Genomic DNA, 27422 nt, shown 5'->3' on the forward strand with positions numbered 1-27422 from the left:
TCTCCTATGCTAATTGAGAGCTGAGAAGAACCAGATGGTTGGGGCTGGTGATTAGACAACCAGAATATTGTTGTGAAATTCCTGCCATGTGGGTTTCAATCACCACTCTATTAAACCGCATTCTGTTTTGATATGTCATGAGGTTTTGTGACTCAATGTGGAACAGGGTTACCACAGAGTTATGGCTGATACAAAGTGTACAAATCCAGTGAAGTTTCCATGAGCCTTAGCATGCTCATGTTCAGTTTTCAAAAACTGTTTTTGAATTCTGTTTAGTGATAGGCTTGATGGAATAAAAGAGACTGAGAGACTCAACTCTTGCACAAAACATGAATCGGACTTGACAGAGAAAGGCTGAATGAATTATCATTGGGGTGGGGCAGAATCAAAGTTGATGAAGTCCAATTGGCCCCAGTCCTGCACACTAATGATATTGTTTACATGATGTCCGTATCCCCATTACTCCTCCCTGTCACCTCCCCTGTTATCCAGTCTATTTACCCTGTACTCCACTTACAAAAACACCTTTCGGTGTCAGTGGACATGAAGCAGACCCCTTTGTTCTCTTATGCACCCTAGGATTTCCCCTATACCCACACACTCACTTACTCATACGTATAACATACCAGTAGGGCTACCTCATCATCAGTTCTCTCTCCCATAGCTAGTCTTGCATAGCACTGAAGAGATGCATTCACAGTGAGTGCATTAGCCATGGTCCCTGGCTTTAATGGATCAAGGACATTGGTTGAACCAGTGGCCCATCTAGAAGAGGCAGAGAGGGGTTAGCACCATGAGCCTTACCAGCTGGGCCTGTTTGGAGAGTGATATAGTGGGAGAGGTACATGGAGGGAGAGCGGGAGTGAGGGAGAGGGGAGGGGGAGAGCACTTGCAGGAAGCGCGTGCGTAAGTGTTGGCCCAGGAGATGGAATCTGGTGTGTTTGTTCTGGCGTAATGCTCCCCTGCTGCAGGCCCCATCGCTCGCTCTGAGAGGGGAGGACAGCAGGCCGGGAGAGAGAGAGAGAGAGAGAGAGAGAGAGAGAGAGAGAGAGAGGGGGTGAATGCTGCTGGAGAGAGGGAAAGTTTGACAGGGAGTGAGAGGGGAAAAGAGAGGAGGGAGGGAGAACGCTGGATAGAGGGATTATTGGAGAAAGAAAATGTTAGAGGGAGAGAGTCAGTTTGGAAGAGAACGAGGGAAAGAGAGGATGTGGCCGGAGAGAATTGATTAGAGGCAGAGGAGAGGGACAGTTGGACAGAAAGAGAGTGGACAGTGTGCTGTCTGGTTCACCTTCTGGCCATCAATCAATCAATCAATCAAATGTATTTATAAAGCCCTTTTTTTTTTTTTTTACATCAGCAGATGTCACAACGTGCTATACAGAAACCCAGCCTAAAACCCCAAACAGCAAACAATGCAATGCCATGTTGTTCCTGTGTTAGCAGCAGTACCCTAATGCATCCTTTTAAAACATGGTTCTTGTTCTTGTTTTCATAGTTATGTGGTCGCAGTTTCACAAGCCCAACTGGCAGTCGGGACAGAAGATAAGATCTGCTATGATTCTTAAAGAACAGAAGTATTATCCGTCAGGGGGACGAATTGTTCCACTGCTTGGCAGAATAAAACAGTGGTGGTTCCATGAACTTTACCGTAATCAATCAGAAACAAGCTCTGTGACGTCGTCATGTGTCTCATTACAGCACGTTGCCTGTTGACAGCACCCTGCTTAGCCTATAGCCACCTACTGTATGAGGAGGAGAGGTTTGAGGCCCACACAGTTTCTTAGAAATGCACACAAGCACACTAGCTATATCTGGCTCACACACACTCAAACACAAACATACTCCCACCCAAGGGGTCTGTAACTTCCCTCTGTACACAATGAGATATACAAGCCTTTGCCCTTTCCTGTGTCCAAACAAACAGGCGTAACAGGGTTGGGGAGTGGAAATTGCGAGGACATACTCTGGCCCGCAGTGTGCTTGGCCTTTACGTAAGCATGACTGTGGTCCTCAACCCTACCTCAAATCTAACAGTGCTTCCTTCCACTTGCTCCGGGAACATAGGTCTGGGTTCACGATCTACAGACCATTGCACATGGGAAATTACATTGTGTGTGTGTGTGTGTGTGCGTGCCTGAGTGCGTACGAGACAGCAAAGGCTGTAGTGTTGTCAAAGCGAATGTTTCTAATAAATGCTTTTCACCAGCATATTAGTTGTACTTTGTAGTGCTTTGTATTTATATGAATCAGTGTGAACATGATCAACATGATTATGTGCACATGCTCGCTGGCTACCAACTGTGCCATTGTGTGAGTGACACCAAAATGGAGTGGGTTAGCAAGATAAATTATGCAACCTCTGGTTTTCCTCAGACCGTCCCACCAAGCGCCCCCAGAGAATGTTGGGACTTGCATACCATACTTCCCTTATCCTGGTATTTCTACTGTAATCATGTCTACATGGGATGACAGGGCTCTCGTATCTGGCTTAGATGTGTTTCTCTCTCTTTCTTTATCTCTCCGTCTGTCTGAGGGAGCATTTCCTCTGGCCCATCTTCCCCCGGCCTCGCCAGCCTCACCACTCCCTTCCCTCTTTCCTGGAGGAAAATACAAGAAGAAAAAAAAACAGACAGCGGAAAGCGAGATTTAGCGCATAGCCTCAGAACGTGTCATGTGTATGTTTGACTGTATGTTTTGGTTCGATCATGTTTCTCGTTGGAAAAAATGGTCTGTTGTTCTGTTTCAGGTGACCACAGCATGCATCCCAGCTCCATCTGATCTGGTAAGTTGACCCCTCTGTCTCTCACTCTTTAAATAGTCCTTCATTCCTTCACTTTATGATATAAACAATAAGCTGTAGCCATCCATAAATCTGCAGTGCTGTTGGAAAATGGCAGATGCCCCTCTTTTCCTTGGCTAGTAGAGTGGGCGTGGTTTGTTCTTGGATGAGAGTGTTGTCTAGAAGTCAGGTTGCTACAATAAGTAGTATAGGTGGGCCTTCAGGAAGGAAGCCTGTTTGTTGAATCACCATATATCTCCCCTTGTTGCCTACAGCAGCGCAGAGGGACAGCTCCATCCCGACACGTCCAACACCTGGTGAGAAGACTTTTCCAGACACATTTTTCTCACTTCCCCTCCACAAGTGAATGTTCATGCTGTTCTTCTCATGAGTGTGAGAAATGGTTCTAATTTAATTTCTCTCTGTCATCAGGGTTCCACAAAGTCTCTGACTTACACCAAACAGAGGACCACCCTCCCCAGGTAACACAGCTCCCTATGATAACCTAATTCAATTCATTATTTAACATGTCTCTTTATGGAGGAGGAGAAGAAGAAGGAAGAGGAGGATGATGAAAAGGAGGAGGTACTGGATGATTACAAGGAGGATTTCACACGGACTCCTATCACTCCTCCTTCATTCCCTCTTTTTATTTCCCTCTTTTCATTCTACACCTCCTCTCATTATCCAACTACACTTCCTCCTGTTTTTCTCTCGACCATTTTCAAATCAGGCAACACCACATGGGGTCGCGACCCCTAGTTTGGGAAACGCTGAGTAATGTAAGGGAGGCTGCAAATGAAAGGTTTCAGTGTTTCTGTTTTAGAGCTCAATGGAGTAACACAACATCCATCTGTAGACCACCTCATAACCCCTTGCGTTTTCCCTCTGGTCAGGAGTTTCAGTGTGGACCGTGTGATGGAAAGAGTCATGGAGGGCCACTATGACTTTGACCTGACCTACATCACTGAGAGGATCATCTCTGTGTTCTTCCCCCCTCTGCTGGACGAGCAGCGCTACCGTCTCAACCTCAAGGAGGTGACTGCCATGCTCAGGTCCAAGCACCAGGACAAGTTCCTGGTGAGTACATTATATCCTGCCGCTGTCGACATGGGCTGGGTTCAAATATCTACTCTACTATCATACCACTCCAAATTAAGGATTGTGTTGGGCATGTATTATAAGTGGTAGGCTGGTATGGATTTTGGAATGTAGCCATACACTATAGCCACATACACATAGCCACCCAGAAAAGCAACCCAGAAAAGGTTAAAAATAGCCCACATGAACATATGTAGCCTGAGAAACAAGGTTCATGAAATCAATAACTTACTAACATCAGATAACATTCATATACTGGCTATCTTAGAAACTCACTTAGATAATTCCTTTGATGATACAGTGGTAGAAATACATGGTTATAACATCTATAAAAGAGATAGGAATGCCAATGGGGGAGGTGTCCTTTATGTATTCAGAATCATATTCCTGTAAAAAAGTGGTCAAACCTTTTCTGAGCGGAGATCGCTTTCTGAATCAAAATGGAGGCGTATTTTTTTAATTTTTAACATGACTTAAAAGCTGTAAGCTTATGCAACATTAACCTACTAAAAACAGTACTGTAGCAATGAGGTTTGTGCAGTAGGCTCAATACATTATCACTACATATTGGTTATTCTTGAATTGCCCTGCCATTGTTGTTCTTCTCAGACCATTTAATAATGACATATAATCAGAATGTTAATACAGGGCATTCGGAGAGTATTCAGACCCTTTGACTTTTTCCACATTTTGTTACATTATACAGCCTAATTCTAAAATGGATTAAATCATTTTTTTTCACTCATCAATCTACACACAATACCCCATAATGGCAAAGCAAAAACAGGTTTTTAGACATTTTTGCTAATGTAAAGTCGGAAGTTAACATACACTTAGGTTGGAGTCATTAAAACTTGTTTTTCAACCACTCCACAAATGTCTTGTTAACAAACTATAGTTCTGGCAAGTCGGTGAGAACATCTACTTTATGGATGACACAAGTAATTTTCCAACAATTGTTTACAGACAGATTATTTCACTGTATCACAAATCCAGGGGGTCAGAAGTTTACATGCACTAAGTTGACTGTGCCTTTAAACAGCTTGGACAATTCCTGAAAATTATGGCTTTAGAAGCTTCTGATAGGCTAATTGACATTTTAGTCAATTGGAGGTGTACCTGTGGATGTATTTCAAGGTCTACCTTCAAACTCAGTGCCTTTTTGTTTGACATCATGGGAAAATCAAAAGAAATCAGCTGTTTGGCCATAATGACCATTGTTATGTTTGGAAGAAAAAGGGGGAGGCTTGCAAGCTGAAGAACATCATCCCAACCGTGAAGCACGGGGGTGGCAGCATGATGCTGTGTGGTTGCTTTGCTGCAGGAGGGACTGGTACACTTCACAAAATAGATGGCATCATGAGGAAAGAAAATTATGTGGCTATATTGAAGCAACATCTCAAGACATCCGTCAGGAAGTTAAAGCTTGGTCGCAATTGGGTCTTCTGAATGGACAATGACCCCAATCATACTTCCAAAGTTGTAGCAAAATGGCTTAAGGACAACAAAATCAAGGTATTGGAGTGGCCATCACAAGCCTTGACCTCAATCCTATAGAAAATGTGTTGGCAGAACTGAAAAAGTGTGTGCGAGCAAGAGGGCCTACAAACCTGACTCAGTTACACCAGCTCTGTCAGGAGAAATCTGTCAGCAGCTGTCTTGATCCTTTACTGTTTTCTAGCCTTGAGCAAAGCCTGTGTGTCTACTGTATGTATGCTGATGACTCAATGTTATACACATCAGCTACCACAGCAAGTGAAATCACTGCAACCCTTAACAAAGAGCTGCAGTCAGTTTTAGAATGAGTGGCTGGTAATAAGTTAGTCCTAAATATATCAAAAACTAAAAGCATTGTATTTGGGACAAATCACTCGCTAAACCGTAAACCTCATCTAAATACTGTTATTAAAAATGTGGCAATTGAACATGTTGAGGAGACTTGGTTTAACCCTATACTGTAAACTGACATGGTCAAAACATATTGATGCAACGGTTGCTAAAATGGGGAGAGGTCTGTCAGTGATATAGCGCTGCTTTGCTTTCTTGGCATCACAATCAGCCAAACAATTCCTACGGGCCCTAGTTTTATCATACCTGGACTACTGCCCAGTTATATGGTCAAGTGCTGCAAAGAAGGACATAGGCTAATTACAGTTGGCCCAGAACAGAGCAGCACAGCTGGCCCTTAAATGTACACGGAGGGCTAATATCATGAACATGCAGGTCAATCTCTCCTGGCTCAAAGTAGAGGAGAGATTGACTGCATCACTTCTTGTCTTCGTGAGAGCTATTGACGTATTGAAAGCACCGAACTTGTCTGTTCAAACAGCTAACACAGCTCAGACACCCATACGTACCTCACAAGACATGCTTCTGTGGCTCAGTTGGTAGAGCATGGCGCTTGTAACGCCAGGGTAGTGGGTTCGATTCCCGGGACCACCCATTGGATAAAAGCGTCAGCTAAATGGCATATATTATGCCATCAGGGTTCTCTTCACAGTCCAGAACTGAGGCTGGGAAACGCACAGTATTACATAGAGCCATGACTACATGGAACTCTCTTCCACATCAGGTAACTCAAGCTAACAGTAAATTCAGATAAATAAAACAGATAAAACAACACCTCACGGCACAACACAGACTGTGAAGAGACACACACACACACACACACAAATTGTAATATTGAATTGTTGAAATATTGTACATTTTATATTGTGGATGTGTAATGGTGGAGCAGTGTAAACTTGTATAGTGCACAATGTCTTGTGTGATGTATTGTTTTAGTTATGATGTAGACTATTGTTTTGTTGTGATGTGTTGTTCCTGTTCGGACCCATGAAGAGTAGCGGATGCTTTGGCAGCAGCTAATGGGGATCTTAATAAAATACTAATATGTGCTTATATATGTGTAGCGTGAGTACACGCATCATTCATCTCAAATATGAATTTTGCTTTCAGCTCTTCAATCTCTCCGAACGACGCCATGACATCACGCGCATGAATCCAAAGGTGTACATGTTTTTATTTTCTGTATCAATTCTGGATCAAGTTCCACTTTCTGTGACTTATTATATTAACATACTTTTCCTATCTTCCTCTACTATTTTCCCATGACATTTTCAGGTCCATGACTTCGGCTGGCCTGACCTCCATGCCCCTCCCCTGGACAAGATCTGTGCCATGTGTAAGGCCATGGAGACCTGGCTGACCTCCGACCCCCAGCATGTGGTAGTCTTGCACTGCAAGGTCAGGGTTCGCCCTGCTTTTGAGTGGGTTTTAAACGCCCGTTTTGTTGTTTTAGGGGCTTTTAAAGAAAACACAAAAAAACAGAATGCTGGGTTTAACCAGATGACTTGCAGTCACTTTACAGAAGCTCTTTGATATATTTAAGGGCAATATGTCATCTCATCTTTGTATCTTTTCACTGTGAAGTTTTGAAATCTCTGTGAAGTTAGTGGTCAGAATGTTCTTATAAGGCTAGTGACGTCCATATCTTTACAGCAGTAATAATCAGTTTAATGCCTCAAGCCTTAGGCTAAAAACAGTTGGTACTTTATGTCCTGATGGCACGTATCTTCCTCTTCCAGGGCAACAAGGGCAAGACAGGAGTGATTATTGCAGCCTACATGCACTACAGCAAGATCTCTGCAGGGTAAGTGTCCTGTCCTGCATCCAAAGCCACAGTTTCCATGCTGAGCATGGTTTACGGCTGTAGTAATGGAAACTGGCTTGTTCATTGGCTCAAGCCTGCTGCATTCATGTACTTCTGGCTCTTAAGAGAGCCCATAATGGGAATGTTATGTAAATGTTGTATAATTCTCTCTATGAAGTATGTATTCTTCTTGTGCAGTGTGTCGGTTTAATTCTGTGTTTCTGTGTTTGAGCAGGGCAGACCAGGCCCTTAGCACACTGGCCATGAGGAAGTTCTGTGAGGATAAAGTCTCGTCCTCCCTCCAACCGTCCCAAAACAGGTAAGGACTATCTACAGACATTTTGTCTGTATCACTAACCCCATCTTTAATTTTTTTTGTCTGAAGTGATGTGGGCTTACTAACCCCCCCATCCCCCCCTCAGGTATATCTACTACTTTGGGGGGCTCCTCTCTGGGGCGATCAAGATGAACAGCAACCCACTGTTCCTCCACCAGGTCCTCATCCCCACACTCCCTAACTTCCAGGGCGAAGGAGGTGAGGCCATGCGATGGGCACTCTGACTGCCATCCTCAGATAAGACCACTCATTCTCCCACCTCAGGGAGCTGAGTCGGTTTTGAGTCTATGTTTACAGTAGACTGTGGTGTGTGTGTGTGCGTGCATGTATGTGTGTGCGTGTGCCAGGTGTGTGTGTGTGTCTATGAGTGCATGTCTCTGCACAAGGCTCTGAGATATGGCCCTGTGAATGACAACAGTGTTTTCACATGGTCAAGTTGACCCTCCACCCACACACTGGCCTGTTTATCCTTAATCGTATGACAAAGGACGGGGGGAGAGACAGTCAGCTCATTCCACTGTGTAACACTGAACACCGCCTCTCTTTATCGTTGCCCAGGTTACTTTCCCTTCCTGAAGATCTACCAGTCCATGCAGCTGGTCTACACCTCAGGGATATAGTGAGTCTGCATCACTTTATGTCCTACAGTATTATTAACCAACACAACTGACAGAAAAGCAATAGCTCTAACATACTGGACAGGATGTGCCTTTACTTTTCCTTGTCTGTGTGCGCCTATCTGTTTGTATTCATATGTTGTGTGTTGTTCATAGTGACTTGCAGGGTTCCGGGGGCCGAAGACTGTGTGTGACCATTGAGCCTGCATTGCTGCTGAAGGGAGACATCATGGTAAGTCTGAGTCAGTCAGACAGACAGTCTGACAGATTATTCCACTGTTTCTCAAGTTAAGTCACTGCCTTGCCAATGCCTGTTCAGAAAGTAGATTGAAAGTAGATTGCTTCTCCTCTCTTGCATCTCATCTGTTCTGCTCCCTTCCCACATCTCTGTCTCCCTTTGCAGGTGAAGTGTTACCACAGACGGGCCCAGAGTGCAGAGAGGGACACAGTGTTCAGACTGCAGTTCCACACCTGCACCATCCACGGGGCACAGCTGTGGTTCGGCAAGGGGGAGCTGGATGAGGCCTGTACTGGTATGGAGGGGGAGGGTCTGGGAAGGGGGCTTCTTGAGACATGTATGGAAAGGCGTTCTTGGCAGTAACGGTTAAGCCAGTGTGGAACAATACAACTTGTTGGTTCATTGTGGTGGTTAAGAGAAGTGGAAATTACTATATAGAACCGATGTGTCAAAATGAATCCCTCCGGGTTCATTGCTTAATTGTATAATGAACACACTAATTTCCTAATTCCCCTGTTTTTACTTTCTGTTAAATTACTTCCAGCTGAAATGTTGTGGCCTGTATTGTAAAAGCACCAGGGGATTATGTGGAAGTAATTAGCCCAATTGAACCAACCAAGCCACTCGAAAGGAAAACATTAAAACGCACCCGATAGATGTGGTCATTTCTTTTCTCAGATGAACGATTTCCCTCGGATGCAACTGTAGAGTTTGTCTTTTCCTCTGGACCAGAGAAGATCAAAGGTTTGTTCTTACTATGTGACTCATCTTCAGCTCTCTCATTTCAGGAGAATTTACAATGTAACAGTACCAGTGAACACAATAGCAGTTTATATTAATGGGCTTGTGCTTAATCATATGTCTAATCATACACACTATCCCTTCAGGGCGTGAGTACCAGAGGAATGACCCTGCTGTCACAGTGGACTACAACACAGCTGACCCAGTGGTGCGCTGGGACTCCTATGAGAACTTCAACCAGCGCTACCAGGACAGTCTAGAAGGTACAGAAAGCCTCCCTGAATTTCTGGTGGGCTCTATCTCAATCATACAGCTAAAAAACTCAATCAATTTAAAAAACTCATATTGTAAATAATTATAGGTCATATTTCATAGAAATATGGAAACACTGGGCAATTACTTTATGGCGATACTGTACTCTGGTATGTTAAATCTCTACTCTCTCTCAGACATAGCCCACACCAGGGGTCCAGTGGATGGCAGTCTGTACGCCCAGATAAAGAAACGTCGTTCAGGCCCAGGTTCAGGCTCCCTGACCTCCACCAATGGGAGTCCAGCAGGCACCAGTGAGGAGAGGCCGAGTCAGAACCAGCTCCTCTCCCCTAGCTCTGACTCTCTCAATCACTCCGGCCTCACTAGCCACTCCGGCCACTCTACGGCCCACCCAGAGCATCCAGAAGAGCCCAGAAGGCCCCCGCCCCCCACTCGGCAGGAGAGGGAGGAGCTGGAGCGCCTGCTGGGGGGCATCGAGGGGGAAAGGGACGACCGAGACAGGGAGAGGGAGACTGCCATCCTGGATGACGGGGACTCGTCCTCTCCCTCTGAGCGTACAGGTACCCTGAGGCTGGGCCGCTCCTGTTCCTGCCGGGTGGGCTACCGCTCCCAGCACTGTGCCGAGCCCGGTTGTGACCGACTCCACCTCATGTCCAACAGCTACTGCCTGGACAGAGCCCCGGGCACCAATGGTCATCCTGGGGCACCGCCCTCGGCTAACCCTGCCACCGCCCCGTCACACATGGACCTGTGCCAGCACTACAGTCCGCACCCTCACCCGGCCCTGCCTCCCCCTGACCTGGTGTGGGACCGCCAGCAGGGCCCGCCACATTACCTGCACCGCTCCTGCTCTGAGGGACCCTCTCATCACCCCTCTCTGTGCCCCTATCCATCCCAGGAGCTGACCCCTCACCCCCACTCCCACACCCTTCCTCCCGGGCGCCTGCTCTGTAGAAGTGATGACTATGGTCCGTACCATCACCCTCCCTCACACACCCATCACCACCCTCACCACACCAAGTCCTCCGGCCCCTACCACGACATGCTGCTGCTGGACGGTCTGCCACCCCCTGGCTGTCCCTGCCGGGACTGCCTCATCAGGAGGGAGGACTCAGCCTTCCGCGGTCTGCGGCTGGAGCGAGGGGAGAGCTTCCACTGGGACAGAGAGGCAGAGCTGCAGCATCGTGAAGCAGGGCTGAGGAGGGGGAGGGAGTCTGAGCTGCCCAGGGGGGTAGAGATGCATTGGGAGAGGGAGGCAATGGGACTGAGAAGAGGCAGGGAGATGTCACTGCATTGGGACAGGGAGGCAGAGCTCCAATGGGAGAGAGAGAGAGAGGCAGACTATTGGCACAGGAGGGCCACAGTGTCTTCCTATGGGCCCCAGGGACACGAGCTCCCTGCCTTCACTTTTGACCCCCTGCCGTCAGGCCACCCTGCGTACCCAGAGCCGTCTCGCTCCCACGCCCACTCCCACCTGGATCTGAAGTACAGCAGCAGCAGCAGTGGCTACCAGACCCCCCACCAGGCCTACCCCTGCTCCCCCTACCAGCCTTCCCCCTCTGAAAGTAGGGGCTATGCCTCAGGCTACCAGTCTGAGTCTACCTCCCCTCTGCCCCCTCCTTCCACCCTGTCAGGCCCCTGCAGCCACACCACAGGGCCAGCAGACCACCACCCTGAAGCCCACCCTCAGCAGTACCTCTCCGACAGCCAGACAGGTGAGACAACCTCGACTGACAACAATTTAGAAAATAATTTCATGAAATTACATTTAAACCAATGTAGGAAATAATTGGTCAATTGTCAGTTCGGTGTCACATAAAATAATTCCCTATTTTCTCTGTCTTCCATAAGATGGAAGGGGGATGAGTGAGAATGTGGGTTGGAGAGACCACATCTCCCAGGGTTCCTTCAAGAGGATGCATCGAGATGTCCATGTCCCGTGTTCCACGCCTTATGACCGCTCTGGGCCACCCACTCCTGTTCATACCAGCAGCCCTCTGCGCACACAAGAAAGGTATTGTTTTCTTTTTAACATCTGCATGTCACATGTCAGTCGTGTGTGTCGATTGAAGACATGCTCCAGAACTTTGGCAACTACTAAGTATTTTTTTTATTTCCCACTTTGGGCTGGATGTGTCAATGTGCAGTTCATACATGCATAATCTGTAATTACTGTTTTACCTCAATTAGACACGAAATCCCTAATTTGAAAGCAACTGTTTTTCTCAAAGCTCTGCTGCCCCATTTTCCCTACATTTTCCCCCACGTGGGCCAGCCCCCTGGCAATTTGAGTTCTAGCCAATGAGCTTTAGCCCCTCGCCATTTGAGTGACAGCTAGCAAGATGCACATACAGAAGAGCGAGTAATGACGTGGTGCACATATCTGCACATATGTGATGTAGTAGCAATTTTCGGGGACAACTTTTGGCTTATAAGCACTACTTTCAGAACTACTGGCTAAATAAACTCAGCAAAAAAGAAAAAGTCCTCTCACTGTCAACTGCGTTTATTTTCAGCAAACTTAACATGTGTAAATGTTTGTTTGAACATTACAAGATTCAACAACTGCGACATAAACCGAACAAGTTCCACAGACATGTGACTAACAGAAATGGAATAATGTGTCCCTGAACAAAGGGGGGGGGGGTCAAAATCAAAACTAACAGTCAGTATCTGGTGTGGCCACGAACTGCATTAAGTACTGCAGTGCATCTCCTCCTCATGGATTTGCCAGTTCTTGCTGTGTTATCCCACTCTTCCACTGAGGCACCTGCAAGTTCCCAGACATTTCTGGGGGGAAATCGCCATAGCCCTCACCCTCCGATCCAACAGGTCCCAGACGTGCTCAATGGGATTGAGATCTGGGCTCTCTGCTGGCCATGGCAGAACACTGACATTCCTGTCTTCCAGGAAATCACGAACAGAATGAGCAGTATGGCTGGTGGCTGTCATGCTGGAGGGTCATGTCAGGATGAGCCTGCAGGAAGGATGCCACATGAGGGAGGAGGATCTCTTCCCTGTAAAGCACAGTGTTGTGATTGCCTGCAATGACAACAAGCTCAGTCCGATGATGCTGTGACACACCGCCCCAGACCATGACGGACCCTCCACCTCCAAATCGATCCCGCTCTAGAGTACAGGCCTCTGTGTAACGCTCATTCCTTCGATGATAAACGCGAATCCGACCATCACCCCTGGTGAGACAAAACTGTGACTCGTCAGTGAAGAGCACTTTTTTCCAGTCCTGCCTGGTCCATCACAGTGGGTTTGTGCCCATAGGTGACGTTGTTGCCGGTGATGTCTGGTGAAGACCTGCCTTACAACAGGCCTACAAGCACTCAGTCCTGCCTCTCTCAGCCTATTGCGGACAGTCTGAGCCCTGATGGAGGGATTGTGCCTTTCTGGTGTAACTCGGGCAGTTGTTGCCATCCTGCACCTGTCCCGCAGGTGTGATGTTCGGATGTACCGATCCTGTGCAGATGTTGTTACAAATGGTTCTCCCATTGCGAGGACAATCAGCTGTCCATCCTGTCTCCCTGTAGCTCTGTCTTAGGTGTCTCACAGTACAGACATGGCAATTTATTGCCCTGGCCACATCTGCAGTCCTCATGCCTCCTTGCAGCATGCCTAAGGCACATTCACACAGATGAGCAGGGACCCTGGGCATCTTATTCTTGGTGTTTTTCAGAGTCAGTAGAAAGGCCTCTTTTAGTGTCCTACGTTTTCATAACTGTGACCTTAATTGCCTACCGTCTGTAAGCTGTTAGTGTCTTAACGACCGTTCCACAGGTGCATGTTCATGAATTGTTTATTGTTCACTGAACAAGTGTTTAAACAGTGTTTAAACCCTTTACAATGAAGATCTGTGAAGTTATTTGGATTTATACAAATTATCTTTGAAGGACAGGGTCCTGAAAAAGGGACGTTTCATTTTTTTTGCTGAGTTTATAATATGCAGAAGTACCAGACAATTTCCTTAAATAAACGTTCCAAAATGTCATGTAAGAATATATTGCATATCTCTTTTAATGATTTTCTATTTTTTTTTAGGCCCAGTCTAGGTGTACAAGGGAATGAAGTTCGATCGACTGACATAGTCAACAGTGACTTTGAATCTGCCCAGTTCCAGGATAGGCCCGATAGTACTGCTGCTCAAGTATCTCAGCTCAACCAGCAACACATCCCTGACCCCTCACAGTCTTCATCCGTGACACCCACACCTTCCCCTACCCAACACAACAGCCACTGCACCACACCGACACATCCACCCTCACCCAACCAGCCCCAGCCCCAGAACGACTGTACCACACTCTCACCTACAACCAGCCAACCCAGCAACCACTGCCTCCCCGTATCACCCACTCAGGCCCCCCCTGGGAAAGTTAGCCCACCTGGTCCAGAGACAACCCTTCCTACAGAGACTGCTGCACTGCCTCCTCTTGCCCAGCACCAGCCACCCCTTGCCCAGCACCAGCCACCCAACCCCAACCCTGCAGCTGGCACAACGGGACCCTGCCCAGCTCAGGGCCAGCTGAATGGAGCATGTCCACCCAGGGAGCTGAACCCAGAGGTCCCTAAATCCATCTCCACCCCCACTAAGGCCCCTTCCTCCCCCCAGCCTCTCATCAGCAGTCTGGAGGGCTCCCCCTCCTCAGAACCTCCTGTGCCTGGCTTCGCCACCCTGGGCCGGAGGCTTATGCTGGGCACTGAGTCCCCAGGACCCCTGCAGCATTACCCTGGCATGGAGGGCAGTGCCAGTGGGCACTCTTCAGCCCCTGAGGGACATGACACCCCCACCTTCCCCACCTCTGCCACTGGCTGCTGTGCCCAATCTGCCCCCCATGTGCCATACTCGGGCTACACTGTCACCATCCCCCAGCCCCCACTCCCAGAGAAACGGCGACAGTCTGCCCGGCCAGGATCACCTAACGGCGGGGTGGGTACACTGAGGCCCTCCCTCTCACAGCACCATGTCACCTTCTCTCCAATGGTGGGGGAGATGGCACCTCCTGCAGGCCAAGGAGAAGGAATTATATCTCTGGAAGGAGAGATGGCAGGCAGAGTCAGTGTTAAGTTTGTCCAGGACAGCTCACGCTTCTGGTACAAGCCTGGCATCTCCAGGGACCAAGGTAACTTAAGTTACTTTTTAACTCGTCATAAAGAAACCCGTTTGACTGTTATGCAATCAATATGCATGAAACTTTTTTTATGTCTATTTTCTGTTTGCCTGTAGCCATAGCTGCGCTGAAGGAGAGAGAACCAGGGGCGTTTCTTATCCGGGACAGCAACTCCTTCCAGGGTGCCTATGGCCTGGCACTGAAGGTGGCCATCCCGCCCGCTAACGTCAACAACCACAGCAGCAAAGGTATGACTCAACAACTGCCCGAGCCTTTTGCCTTCATCTCAACACTCTACATTTCCTCAACACAAAGCACTTCAATTTCGGCTAGCTAATAGTGTTCTTCATGTTCTCTCCCTAACACACACACATGGTAGCCAATCCATTAGAGCAGCTGGTGCGACACTTCCTGATTGAGACGGGCCCCCGTGGAGTGAAGATTAAAGGGTGTCAGAATGAGCCCCATTTTGGTGAGATGTTCACATTAAGAATAGTATACTCTCAGTTTTGGGCTATATTGTTTTAGTTTTTTCAGTATTCAGCTATTTAGGCATTCATTCATTATGTTCCATAGTTGTTGTTCCCAATGGATCATTTAGTCTAAGGGCTCTATTCAGTCCGTATCACAGAAGTTCAGCATTACAGCGAGATTGAAATTTAAAGGCAATGTTCCCACGTTGACCACGGTGGACACTGCATTCATAGTAAACGCTGCATATGTCGGCTCAATCAAAAATTACCTTTACATTTCTATCGTGCAATCGGTAACAATTCAATGATACAGATTGAATAGAGCCCTAAATGTCTGTGTTCCACAGGGAGTTTGTCTGCATTGGTGTACCAGCACTCCATCACCCCCATTTCTCTACCCTGTTCCCTACGGATCCCAGAAAAAGGTCTGCAGTCACTCACATTATGGGCTATTATTAGCTAGCCGGCTGGAGTCATTTTAATGGGAACCAGTCCCCACCGAAGTAAACATAAGCTGTTTTATAACCATTGATGCTAAGTACCCTCTCACAATCCCCAATCCCTAGACAATTTGTGTAATAATAGTACAGACATTTTATGTTTGTAGCACTTTTCACTGATACATAATGCATAGAATTATAACCTTCTGGCGAGGTTGAAATATTTCCAGCAATTTCCTCCAGATGGAGACAGAGTATGGATATGGCTCCAAATACCTTTATCTAATTTGTACATCCCTGTGTTGCAGATCCCATTGGAGAAATGCAGGCACTGCAGTCGACTGCCAGTAACATGAGCACTGCTGCCGACCTGCTGAAACAGGGTGCAGGTGAGTTCCCTAGCCTAGTCAACTACAAATGGCTGCATTCCTGCTGTTGTTGGTGAGAGACCCTGTTGTGTGTGACATATATGAACACCGTGGTGCTTTATAATGTAATACATCTTATTTTCCACAGTATATTGGGCAACTGATAATGATGGAGCAAGTCACATGTTTTATACATTTGTATAATATACCAGTTTTTCTCATATTGGTTATTCATTATGAGAAATCATATTCATTCATTCATTCAACAGTGACCTGCCAATTGCTAATGAAAATGCTTCTAAGCCTACCTCCACTTGTAAATTAAATCCATTCGTCTATCCTTCTGGATGAATGGAAAAATGTTTGCGTGCCTAATATGCATGTTGTCAGGTTATTGTTTTTGCTAGCTAGTTAGCTTCGTTGACGTTAGCTGACACTCAAGGGATGCCAGCACCAAACCATGTAGACGCCCCAAATAAGCACTGTTTATCCATTTATTTCAAAGGCAATACGCATGTGCAAACTATGAAATCCGCTCAATTAAATTAATGCAGCTAGCATCATGGAGAAGGCAGCAAAGCCCTATGCCTGAAACGTCCATCAACAGTGACTGGAGCGCATTTCAGTTAACGGGAAGGAAGGCACTGCATAAGACGATCGCGATGCATACCCTGGCGACTCAAGGTTTTGATGCAGTTTTAGTACATTTGGGGATTTGAGAGAAAGAAAAAAAAAATTGAGAGAAAACAAATATTAGATAACAAAAAAATACTTAAATATAATTGTCTTTTCAATTCGACTTTCATAATAGCTATTTTGTTTAGATTGTCATTAGAGTAAGCACTGCCTCCCCTGACTGCACATCACTGACACACAGATGTGTTTGAGCAGTACATGCTAACAAAGCCCACAGTAAATTTAGTCGGTGAGTGAAGGCGGGGGAGGTGCATCTGCGATAGTCAAGAGTTAGGACACTGGGGGTTTTCCAGCAGTAAGGCTCAGGTCAATATGGCAGTGTCAACATAGCTGCTATTGTTTATAAAAGGTTTTCTTTACAAATTGTTGAAATAAACTTATGTACCACCATATCACACTCACAAACTGAAAACATAACATGTGTACAATTAATTCATTAGATCTTAAATATCACTTATTTTTATTCCCTGTAGCTTTAGATTCATGGCAAAGGTGGTTCCTGTTTCAGTCACATCTTTGGTCACGTTCACGTGGGTCAAGCAAAAACACCCTAATGATTGCTTAACTCAAATCAAATTTATAAAGCTCTTTTTACATCAGTAGATGTCACAAAGTGGTTATACAGAAACCCAGCCTAAAACGCTAGACAACAAGCAATGCTGATTTAGAAGCACAAATGAAGAAGCATTTTTTTTTTTACATTTGTAGATTTCATGCAATCGATATGTAGGCACATGTCAAACTATTTTTATCCCCATAATGCAACACACTTTGAAAGGCGGTGACCGACTAGACAAAATGTATCTGCTTGAACGCGCCCAGCATTAAGTAGTGTTGTGGTAATTTCAGTTCTTGAGGACAGTGAGCAGATGATTGCGGAAGAGTGCGCCTCTACATCGGTGTGGCCTGTGTCTGGCCCTGGGATGTCACCAGCTGCAGCAGAGTTCCGGAGGCCGGTCGGTTCTCTCCTGTCGACCAGCCGTAGAACATTCTGGAACAACACAATTGAACATTCCATAGATCACAGCATGGTAGAATACAACCCAGTATAACATTCTAAAACATCACATCAGACAGCACTGAATTACAGTACTGTGTTAAAGCAGTGCTTCTTAATCCTGGTGCTAGGGATCCAATGGGGTGCACATTTGAGTTTTTGCCCTAGCACTGCACACATCTGATTCCATAGCTAAATACGGTATATTACATCATTATAGTACATTTTGTGTGGTGTGTGTATGGACAGCACTGTCGCACACTCACTCTGCCACATATTCCAGTGGTGTCCAGGAAGTGACATCAGCGTCAGGCATGAACTTCCTGTTCATAGGCGTATCCAAAGTAATGCTGTCAGAGAGTGCAAAAGATGATTACAGACTGGTGTGAATGTGTGTCTGTTCGTCTGTGTGTGTGTGTGTGTGTGTGTGTGTTCGTCTGTCTTACGGTAGTATAGTGACAGCAGCAGCTTGTGGAGGGAGGCCACTGTTGGTTCCCGCTAGAGACTGACACAGCTGGTGGACCGCTGCCTTCGCCATACCATAACCCAACATACCTACACACACATGCAGAGGAGGGAGAGAACAATATATGGAATCTACTGCTCACATTCTTAATGGATGCCAATCATAAAAGCCAGGCAGTGTGTGTCTGTACCTGGGGTTCCGGTCAGGGCAGCCTGAGCTCCAGACAGTGTGAGCAGCCCCCCTTCTCTCAGGTGTCTGGTTGCTAGGTGACTGGAAATGGTAGACGTCCACACACTCTGCTTCCACATCAGATCACTGTTCTTATAGAGAGCTACACACACACAATCATTGTTTTATACAGGGCTGAAGAGAGGGAAAGAGAGATCAGTTGTTGTGTGGGTGTCCGTCTGTGTCGAGCCCTGACCTTTAGCCTTGGCACTGCCGCCGGCCCATCCTCCCGCCACACACAGGATGGCATCCACCTTCTGGTCGCCTAGCAACGACAACACATCCGCTGTCACCTAGGCAACACACACACACTCTCCATGATCAACATGGGCATACATACAGCATATAACACACACAGCCTGGCTTAATGTCCTCTTCTTCCCTCATCTCCTTCCCTTCCCTCTGTGGTGTTGAAGGAAATAGCTGAGGGAAAGAGACGAGACAAGGAGAGGAGGAGCGGGGAGGGTCTCACCTGTTCTGCCTGGTCAGTAAAGGAGTCGGTTGGTTTGACTAGGATGTTGGCACTTGCCTCCTCATTGGCATTGATGTCAATACAAGCCACCCACTGGAGAAACACACACAGTACTGTAGGCAGGGCTGCAATTTGAGTATGGCTTCAGCTCGTCATATTCTATTTATTTAACCTTAGTTCGGTTAAAAGATCCTTGAGGTTAGAGTGCTCTTTAGCGAGGGGTACCTGGCCAGTTAAGACAGTTTCTAATTCTACTCCTACTGGCACCAACGTTACACCTTAAACCTGGGGGTATATTAATTCCGCCGATTTTGTTTCAAAACGTTTCTTAAACGGAAGCAAACATAAGAAAACGATGAGCGACTTACCGGAATTTGTCCAATAGAAACTCGTTTTAGGGGTATATGCACACAAAGTAGCAAACCGTTTCAAAACATTTGGCAACGAAAACGAGCGTTTCAATTAGACAAATTCCGTTCCGTTTGCTTTTGTTTAGTTCCGTTTGTTCCTAGTGAATACACCTTACAAGAGCTACCATAATAACAACACTAGAAATCTGACAGTCGGCCTCAGTTATATTTCTATACTGTTCATATACCTGCCGTTGTTGAAGCTAATATCGTTCATTGTAGCTTTACAAAGAAGAACAACAGTTTGTCTGTCTGTCTGTCAATTCTCACCCAGTTTTTAGACTTGAAGTATTGGACACAAGTGGCTCCTAGTGCTCCTTTCCCGCCGTAGATGATGACTTTTCGTACCTCTCCCGCCGCCATACCTATAGCTTCGTCTGGTACGTTAACTAATGTCCAGTAGTCTGTCCGCGGACAGAAGGGGCTGTTGTAAGTTCTAGAACTAGACTATAAACTCCTTCGTTCAGACTTTGCTCTTCCACCTGATCGTGACTAGTTATCGCAGCCACAAAGTCATAATTATGGCTAAACCCCTCCTATTTCTACAATTGATCTTCTTAAAATCTGATTTTAAACCTTACTCTTAACACTGATAACATTATGCGTAACCGTAAATTAAGAAGAAAAAAAGTTGATTCGTGAATGTTTACGATAATAGGCATTTTTCGACTTTCTGGCTGTGGTAACTAGTGACCACCCTTCCACCTCAATGATCAGTTCACCCGGAACTAGTTACTAACCAAATACCGCCCGGAGGACCAATGGAAATTCTCCAAAGTGAAATCTGGCCAATCACTAAAAGAGTGTGAGCTCGTTTGCCCAGCAGAGGGAGTTGGGACGTCAGAGTACTAACTTTCCGTGTTGACAAAAAAAAACAGAACAGAATGAATTAATCACTGTGATGTGAGCTGATATAATTCCTATGTGATGCATAATGCATTAGCTGCTATTGATACGCTATTGATACAGTACTATGTAATGCCGAAAAACTTGCCTAGTTAAATAAAGGTTAAATATATACAAATGTCGAATTTGAAACTAAATCATTCTCTCACAGTTCCCTTCCTGAATGTTCTGACTTTTTCCTGTCCCACCCCTCTCCCGTCCAGCCTGCAACGTGCTCTACCTGAATTCTGTGGAGACTGAGTCACTGACTGGACCACAGGCCATCTCCAAGGCAACCGGAGCCACGCTGGCACGAAACCCCCAGCCAGCGGCCACAGTGGTCCACTTTAAAGTGTCTTCACAGGGTATCACATTGACTGACAGCCAGCGCAGGTAACATTACCACTGACAAAATCATATGGTCTAAATGTCACCCACATAAGTCATTAGTGATTAGGAAAGAAAACAGGAAGAAAGGTTGTATGGATGTATTGTGGTAGATTAGTACATATGATAGTGATATCAATGGTCACACTAAATGGTCTTTCTGTCGGTCTGTCTATAGGGTGTTCTTCAGGAGACACTACCCAGTCAACAGTGTGACTTTCAGCAGTATTGACCCCCAGGACAGGAGGTGGGCACTGGAGTAGCACACTAACACAAACCATTCACAAACAATTGAAATGTCAGTCAGCCATGACATATAACATGAATTACATGAAGACTGTGCCCTTATGCAATCTAATACACCTCGACCACCCTGTTTATAAACCGTCTCAGCTAACCATCTAAACAAGAGAAAACATTGAGGCATATCCATTCTGTCATCACCATATTTAACTCATCCTTTGCTGTAAACCTGCGCATGGATGTGTGTGTGAGAGCTTGAAATATGTGTTTCTGAGTGTGTGTGTTTGTGGGGGAGAGAATGTGATGTGTTTATGCCTGGGCAATGCAGGCCGTGGCTGTGACTGCACCTGTACCCATGCCTGTGCTTGTTTGTGAGCTCTGTCTGTCAGTGTGGGTCTTGAGTCCGGTCTGTCTTTCTCTTTGCTTCAGGTGGACTAATTCAGACAGAACAACATCTAAGTAAGTGCTCTATGTGTGTTTGTGCATATGTTTGTTTGGGAGTGTGATGTGTTTGTATGTGTATTGATCGGTGTGACACAATGTTTGATTACCTGCATGGCATCATATTGCTTTTGTGCCTTTGCCATCATCCCAGTAAATACAGTATCTGTTGATCACGGTCACCAATTCATGTTCACCAATATTCATGCTCACAGCTTCTGTTTTATGCCAGTTCATAGGCTTTATGTACCTTTGTGTAGTTTGATTATTATTTATTTTTATCGTATATTAGCTTAGGAGATATTATGATAGCCTGATCCACCATCCTGACCGCTACGCACTTCACTGAATCAGAGTAGCGGAACATAATGTACTATAAGCTCGCGAGATCAGGATAATCAGATGAGGCTAATATTATCCTTCCAGGTTCTACCTTCTACTACGGTAACTTTGTTTGGTTACCTGGCCCATATGTTAGTCTCAGCCTGTTCCTGTCTAAAGAGTTAGGCCTAGATTTGATTCAATCAGATCAAGCATTAACCTGCGATAGCAGACACAGATACAGAGGTTTTTGGAGGTGGAACTGCTTTGGAGCAACTGCTCCGCTTGACTCATGTTAGAAGTTCAGAATTAGAAAGTGTAGGCTATAATAAAAGTAATTATGCTCAAAATGAAAAATCATTTCTACGAAATAATGAGGATTGCTATCATCATAATCGAGGTGTAGATTGCATCTCACATTCCAGTGTTCATACTTGTATACAAGGTTGCATAGAATTTCTCTTAATATGATTCCGTTCAGCCAATGGCAATGTCCGCTTTAGGTATAATGCCGGGTAGAGGTCGACCGATTATGATTTTTCAACGCCAATACCGATTATTGGAGGACGAAAAAAGCCGATGCCGATTAATCGGCCGATTAAAAAGTGATATGATTACGTAAAATTCTGGCAAATTAGTTCGCAATGAGCCAGGCAGCCCAAACTGTTGCATATACCCTGACTATGCGTGCAATGAACGCAAGAGAAATGACACAATTTCACCTGGTTAATATTGCCTGCTAAACTGGGTCAGTAGTTATAACTAGTGATTATGATTGCTTGTTTTTTATAAGATAAGTTTAATGCTAGCTAGCAATTTACCTTGGCTTCTACTGCATTTGTGTAACAGGCAGGCTACTCGTGGAGTTAGAGCGTTGGACTAGTTAACTGTGCGGTTGTAAGATTGAATCCCCTGAGCTGACAAGGCAGTTAACCCACAGCTCCTAGGCAGTCATTGAAAATAAGAATGTGTTCTTAACTGACTTGCTTAGCTAAATAAAAGTTTTTTAAATTTGTATTATTATTTTTTTTTTTTTAATAATCGGAAATCGGCGCCCAAAAATATTGATTTCCGATTGTTAGGAAAACTTGAAATCGGCCCTAATTAATCAGCCATTCCGATTAATCGGTCGACCTCTAATGCCGGGAGCCACTTAAGAATTTGACATCTCTGACACTGCCAAAACAGATCTGATTGAATTGAGCGTTTAGTAACAGAAGTCTCACTCATAGTATTAAACCAGTAAGAATGGGCATCAATATGTCTAAATAGGGGCTTGATTCAATCCAGAATGCAGAATAATTGCAATTTATATTTAAAGGTAATTTCCGATTGAGCAGACATATGCAATGTTTACCATGAATGCAGTTTCAGCAAACGCAAGAAACCTTGTTTTTAAATGTCAATTGCATTATAATGCGGATATTTTGCAGTCAGGTTGGAATCTTGCCCTAGGTGTGTATTTCTAACCCTCTAATATCTATTTCCTCTCTCCCCCTCCTCTTTCTGTTCAATAGGGTGTTTGGGTTTGTAGCCAAGAAGCCAGGCAGCATGGCAGAAAACGTGTGTCATCTGTTTGCTGAGCTCGACCCGGAGCAGCCAGCCTCTGCCATTGTCAACTTCATCAACAAGGTGATGTTAGGGCCGCAGCGCAGGTAGAGAACCAAGCCAAAGTCCCGTCACCGGTGTTACACTGTCAACAGTGTTACAACTCCCAAAGAGGAGGCTTCAAAACAAATGCTTTACAGACCCACAAAGCACCATTGGCGGTGGCCTCTTCTTAAAGACTGAGTTTTGGAACCAAAAGGCTCAACATTTCAAACATGACTGGCATTTTGAATTACCGTAATTGCTGGACTATTAAGCGCACCTGAATATAAACCGCACCCACTGAATTATTAAAAAATATGTATTTTGTACATAAATAAGCCGCACATGTCTATAAGCCGCAGGTGCCTACCGGTACATTGAAACAAATGAACTTTACACAGCCTTTAAACGAAACACGGCTTGTAACAAAAATTAAACAGTGGCCTACCAAGAAAGTCATTGGTCACTATCTTCCTCCTCCTGTGCACTGAAACTTCTGAAGCCATCTCCTTCGGTGTCGGGGTTGAATAGCCTCAGAATTGCTTCATCCGATGCTGGATCGTTTTCATTGTCGCTCTCGTCACTTTCATCCGGAGGCAAATACCCCGCTGAGCTCATGCTGCCCCTTCAACACGCAGCAGTCCAGCCTTTCAAAACCCGTTGAGGCTAGTGGATTTTTTGACAATGCTCCATGCTGTCAGGACCCACTGGCAGACTTGACCATAAGTTGCTCTTCGCATGCGGCCCGTTTTAGTGCAGGATTTCTCCCCACTTGTCATCCAAGGAGCGCCACCTTAAATGCACGATTTACACTGATGTCGAGTGGCTGCAAATACTTTGGGCCATCTGCTTTTCTTCCCTCTGAAAGCTGTTGTTGTCTTTTTGCACTGAGTCAGTTCCTCACTCTGCTTTCCAACGTCTTATCATCGACTCATTAAGGCCAAGCTCCCGTGCAGCAGCTCTATTTCCTTTTCCAACAGCCAGATCGATCGCCTTCAGCTTGAAAGCTGCATCATATGCATTTCTCCGTGTCTTTGCCATGATGAGGGTGACAAAATTACTACCGTAATCAGAATGATGGGAAGTTTGAGCGCGCTCGATTTACGTCACATTATGTGACGGTGCTCAGTTTTTTGGCGGCATGAATCTTGTGAAAGCGGGAAAAATCCATAAATTAGCCGCGTCATTGTATAAACCGCGAGGTTCAAAGCGTGGGAATAAAGTAGCGGCTTATAGTCCGGAAATTACGGTATAGTCCAAATGTATTAGTTGTTTAAATGTCTAATGTCTAAAAATGCCTTAAAGGTCCAATGCAGCCATTATTTTTGTTATCTCAATATCAAATAATTTCTGGGTAACAATTAAGTACCTTATTGTAATTGTTTTCAATTAAAATTGTTTAAAAAAAATACAAAATTCTCAGCAAAGAGCAATTTCTCAAGCAACAATTTTGCTAGAACTGTCTGTGAGTGGTCTAAGCTGAAAACTGAAAAACTAGCTGTTATTGGCAGAGAGGTTTGGAACTCTTATTTGTCTATTAACAAATTAATCGCCTTGTGATGTCACCAGGCAGGCGGATATTTCAGGCGGTCCTTTCAAACAGCTCTTAAACTAAAAAGGCATTTATCATTTTCACAGTATTATGCCAACCTCAGTGTGGAAATACATATAAAACACAGGAAACCTAGTTTTTAACAGCACTGGGCCTTTAATTTCCTATTACCTTAAAGTTACCAAAGCCTTGTCGTCACTTGCTAGTAGGCTACAGTAGAAAGTAAAAGTGAATGTGAGAAACGTCTATTTGTAATGTGCAAGGGAGAGAGGGTATGTTGTTAGGGTATCAGTGTGTGTAGAGGCTAGGGCACAGATATGGTCAGTACTAGAGATAATGGGGTATTGTTATGTTTTGTTCACATGTACGTTCGTATGAATTGTACTCTAGAAAGAAAAGTTTGTAGTAACCAAGGAATAATGGTGGGCCGCACCAATGCCGTCTCTTAATGTATTGTATTTATACCTATGGCTTTTCCTGTTAAGAGCAATACACAATATTGCTGCAAATAGTCATTTTGTTCTATTCCACAATTTTTTTGTGGGTCAATTATCTAGAATATGGGGCAAATACTAGTCCTTATTATACTGTATAACATTGAGAAATGTATTCAAACGTTAAAAACAAGACAAGAATAAGTCACAATATCAATGTAACTCCCACATATATTTTTACCTGTATGACTTTATGTACAAAGTTAACACACAAAGCAGCCAGTTGTCTAAGGTCCTATGTACTTAACCAAAGACAGAGCACTCCTGTATTAAGATGTAATCGTTCATATTTTTAAGCTTCATGTATTTGTATTCTTAGTGTTTTGCATTGTTTTTGTAAGAAATAGAAAGACACTACTTTGTATGACAGCGGTAATATATTGTGGTCTGTTTTCTTATCGATCTTTATATGTAGTAATATATTTTCTCACATGCAGCTAGGAAAGGGAGGACAAAAGGAAACATTTGTAAGAAAATCTATGTTATATGCTATTTTTTAAGAAAGCTTTGTATGCACAAATGAAGAATATAATAAAACATTTTTAAAAGTTAAAATTCTGGTACCAAGTCTGACTTCTGCTCATTGGATTTATTATCACTAGGTTTCTAAACTGTACTTCAGAATTTAAAGCCTCATGTGTTTTGCTTAATTTCTTCAAGAGCAAGAATCAGGCCTGAAACAAAGATGTCACAAACAGAGGAGACATACAGACAGGTCCCAAAAAATAACCATCTTTATTAGTTTAATTATTTTTTCGCCATTTTAGAATTCTGCATTTGAAAAATATACATTTATTCAAAAATATCTAAAAAGCAAGATCCATCAAGTTAATTTTTTACATCGCACATCATCCGTTTTAATTTCACCTTTCTCCATTGTAGCCTCGTCCCATGATCTTTGTGCTCGTCAACTCATTGCTGTCATTTTCATGCCAACTCCCAGTCAGTCATTGTCAAACAGACAGGCACTCAGGCCATCTCTATTGCCATTTAGTGCAATAATACTCTTCAAATTAAACAGCCAATCCACAAACTTGGAAATACCACACAAACGTAACTTTTTAACTTTCTCGAAAAACAACTCTGAAACTAAATTTCAAGCCATTTCATTAGCTTATTCTATGTAGGTCTATGACAACAAGAGGGTGTGCTTTGGAATGTAAACAACATTAGCAAGATGCTCAACATAATAGGACAGTGAGTGAGTTAATGTAATTAAAGTTATCCTGACCTGGTTAATACCACAGCAGTTGCCATTACAAAGATCTCTTTTACAAGCCACTACGGAGTTATGTCCAAGCTGGGCCTCCAGACAGACATACATCACACTGTGCTAGTGCTGTGTACTTGGCGAGACTATGCTTTTAGTATTACAATCTTGTCAACAACTTGGACTTAAGGGTTGGATTTACTAGCTAATTGTGCTCAACTAAAACATTTGCAGTTTCCCCCATAATCTAGGGCAGTAAAATGAACAATCCCAACAACATAAAACTGCCTTATGAACATAGCCTTTGCCCTCCTATCTTACTTTTAAGTTTAATCTTCAACTGTTGCACATAGTGCCTTCAGAAATAATTCATACCCATTGACGTTTTGTTGCGTTGCAGCCTGAATTCAAAATGGATTAAATTGAATAAAATTTCCCCCCTCACACAACTACACACAATACCCCATAATGACAAAGTGAAAATATGTTTACATTTAAATTTTTGCAAATGTATTGAAAATGAAATACAGAAATCAAATGTATATAAGTATTCACACCATGAGTCAATACTTTGTTGAAGCACGTTTGAGGCGATTACAGCGTTGAGTAATTTAGGGTTTTCTGCATCAGCTTTGCACATCTATGTGGTCTCATCAGACTTTCTCTCATCAGACCACATAATCGTTTGCCTTATGATCTCAGTCTTTCACTTGCCTTTTTGCAAACTCCAGGTGTGCTGTTATGTGGCTTCTTCTCAGGAGTGGCTTTATGTGACCACTCTCCCATAAACCCCCATTGGTGAAACTCTGTAGAGACTGTTGTCCTTCTGGCAGGTTCTCCCATCTCAGTTAAGGCATTCTGTCATTCTGTCAGAATGGTCATCGGGTTATTGGT

The 27422-nt window shown here is 44.6% G+C and overlaps 2 protein-coding genes across 4 annotated transcripts in view; one reads left to right on the forward strand and one right to left on the reverse strand.

Annotated features, from left to right (window-relative positions):
- Positions 1-25873, forward strand: part of LOC118360180 (tensin-2) — a 47564-nt gene extending 21691 nt beyond the window's left edge. For 2 of the 3 annotated variants that reach the window (XM_035739412.2, XM_035739414.2), the window contains exons 4-28: positions 2747-2782; positions 3055-3096; positions 3212-3261; positions 3676-3859; positions 6839-6889; positions 7004-7126; positions 7468-7532; positions 7768-7851; positions 7955-8067; positions 8428-8488; positions 8643-8718; positions 8890-9019; positions 9403-9468; positions 9612-9728; positions 9915-11453; positions 11590-11752; positions 13789-14867; positions 14972-15103; positions 15235-15327; positions 15676-15753; positions 16077-16157; positions 20515-20683; positions 20856-20924; positions 21350-21379; positions 23200-25873. In XM_035739412.2, coding sequence (XP_035595305.1) covers positions 2747-2782; positions 3055-3096; positions 3212-3261; positions 3676-3859; positions 6839-6889; positions 7004-7126; positions 7468-7532; positions 7768-7851; positions 7955-8067; positions 8428-8488; positions 8643-8718; positions 8890-9019; positions 9403-9468; positions 9612-9728; positions 9915-11453; positions 11590-11752; positions 13789-14867; positions 14972-15103; positions 15235-15327; positions 15676-15753; positions 16077-16157; positions 20515-20683; positions 20856-20924; positions 21350-21379; positions 23200-23341 — 4773 coding nt within the window. In that variant the 3' untranslated portion in view covers positions 23342-25873. The remainder of the gene's footprint in view (positions 1-2746; positions 2783-3054; positions 3097-3211; positions 3262-3675; positions 3860-6838; positions 6890-7003; positions 7127-7467; positions 7533-7767; positions 7852-7954; positions 8068-8427; positions 8489-8642; positions 8719-8889; positions 9020-9402; positions 9469-9611; positions 9729-9914; positions 11454-11589; positions 11753-13788; positions 14868-14971; positions 15104-15234; positions 15328-15675; positions 15754-16076; positions 16158-20514; positions 20684-20855; positions 20925-21349; positions 21380-23199) is intronic. The other variant, XM_035739413.2, reaches the window with a different exon arrangement.
- LOC118360181 (dihydropteridine reductase-like) lies at positions 17387-20096 on the reverse strand. Its single transcript, XM_035739416.2, has 7 exons — positions 19676-20096; positions 18996-19088; positions 18720-18816; positions 18486-18626; positions 18276-18384; positions 18096-18179; positions 17387-17823 (listed from the first exon to the last, which is right to left on the reverse strand). The coding sequence occupies exons 1-7, from the start codon at positions 19766-19768 to the stop codon at positions 17724-17726; spliced, it is 717 nt and encodes a 238-aa protein (XP_035595309.1). The 5' UTR covers positions 19769-20096; the 3' UTR covers positions 17387-17723.
- Positions 25874-27422: the final 1549 nt, after the last annotated feature.

Source organism: Oncorhynchus keta, chromosome 27 (genome assembly GCF_023373465.1).
Source record: "Oncorhynchus keta strain PuntledgeMale-10-30-2019 chromosome 27, Oket_V2, whole genome shotgun sequence".
Taxonomy (NCBI): Eukaryota; Metazoa; Chordata; class Actinopteri; order Salmoniformes; family Salmonidae; genus Oncorhynchus; species Oncorhynchus keta.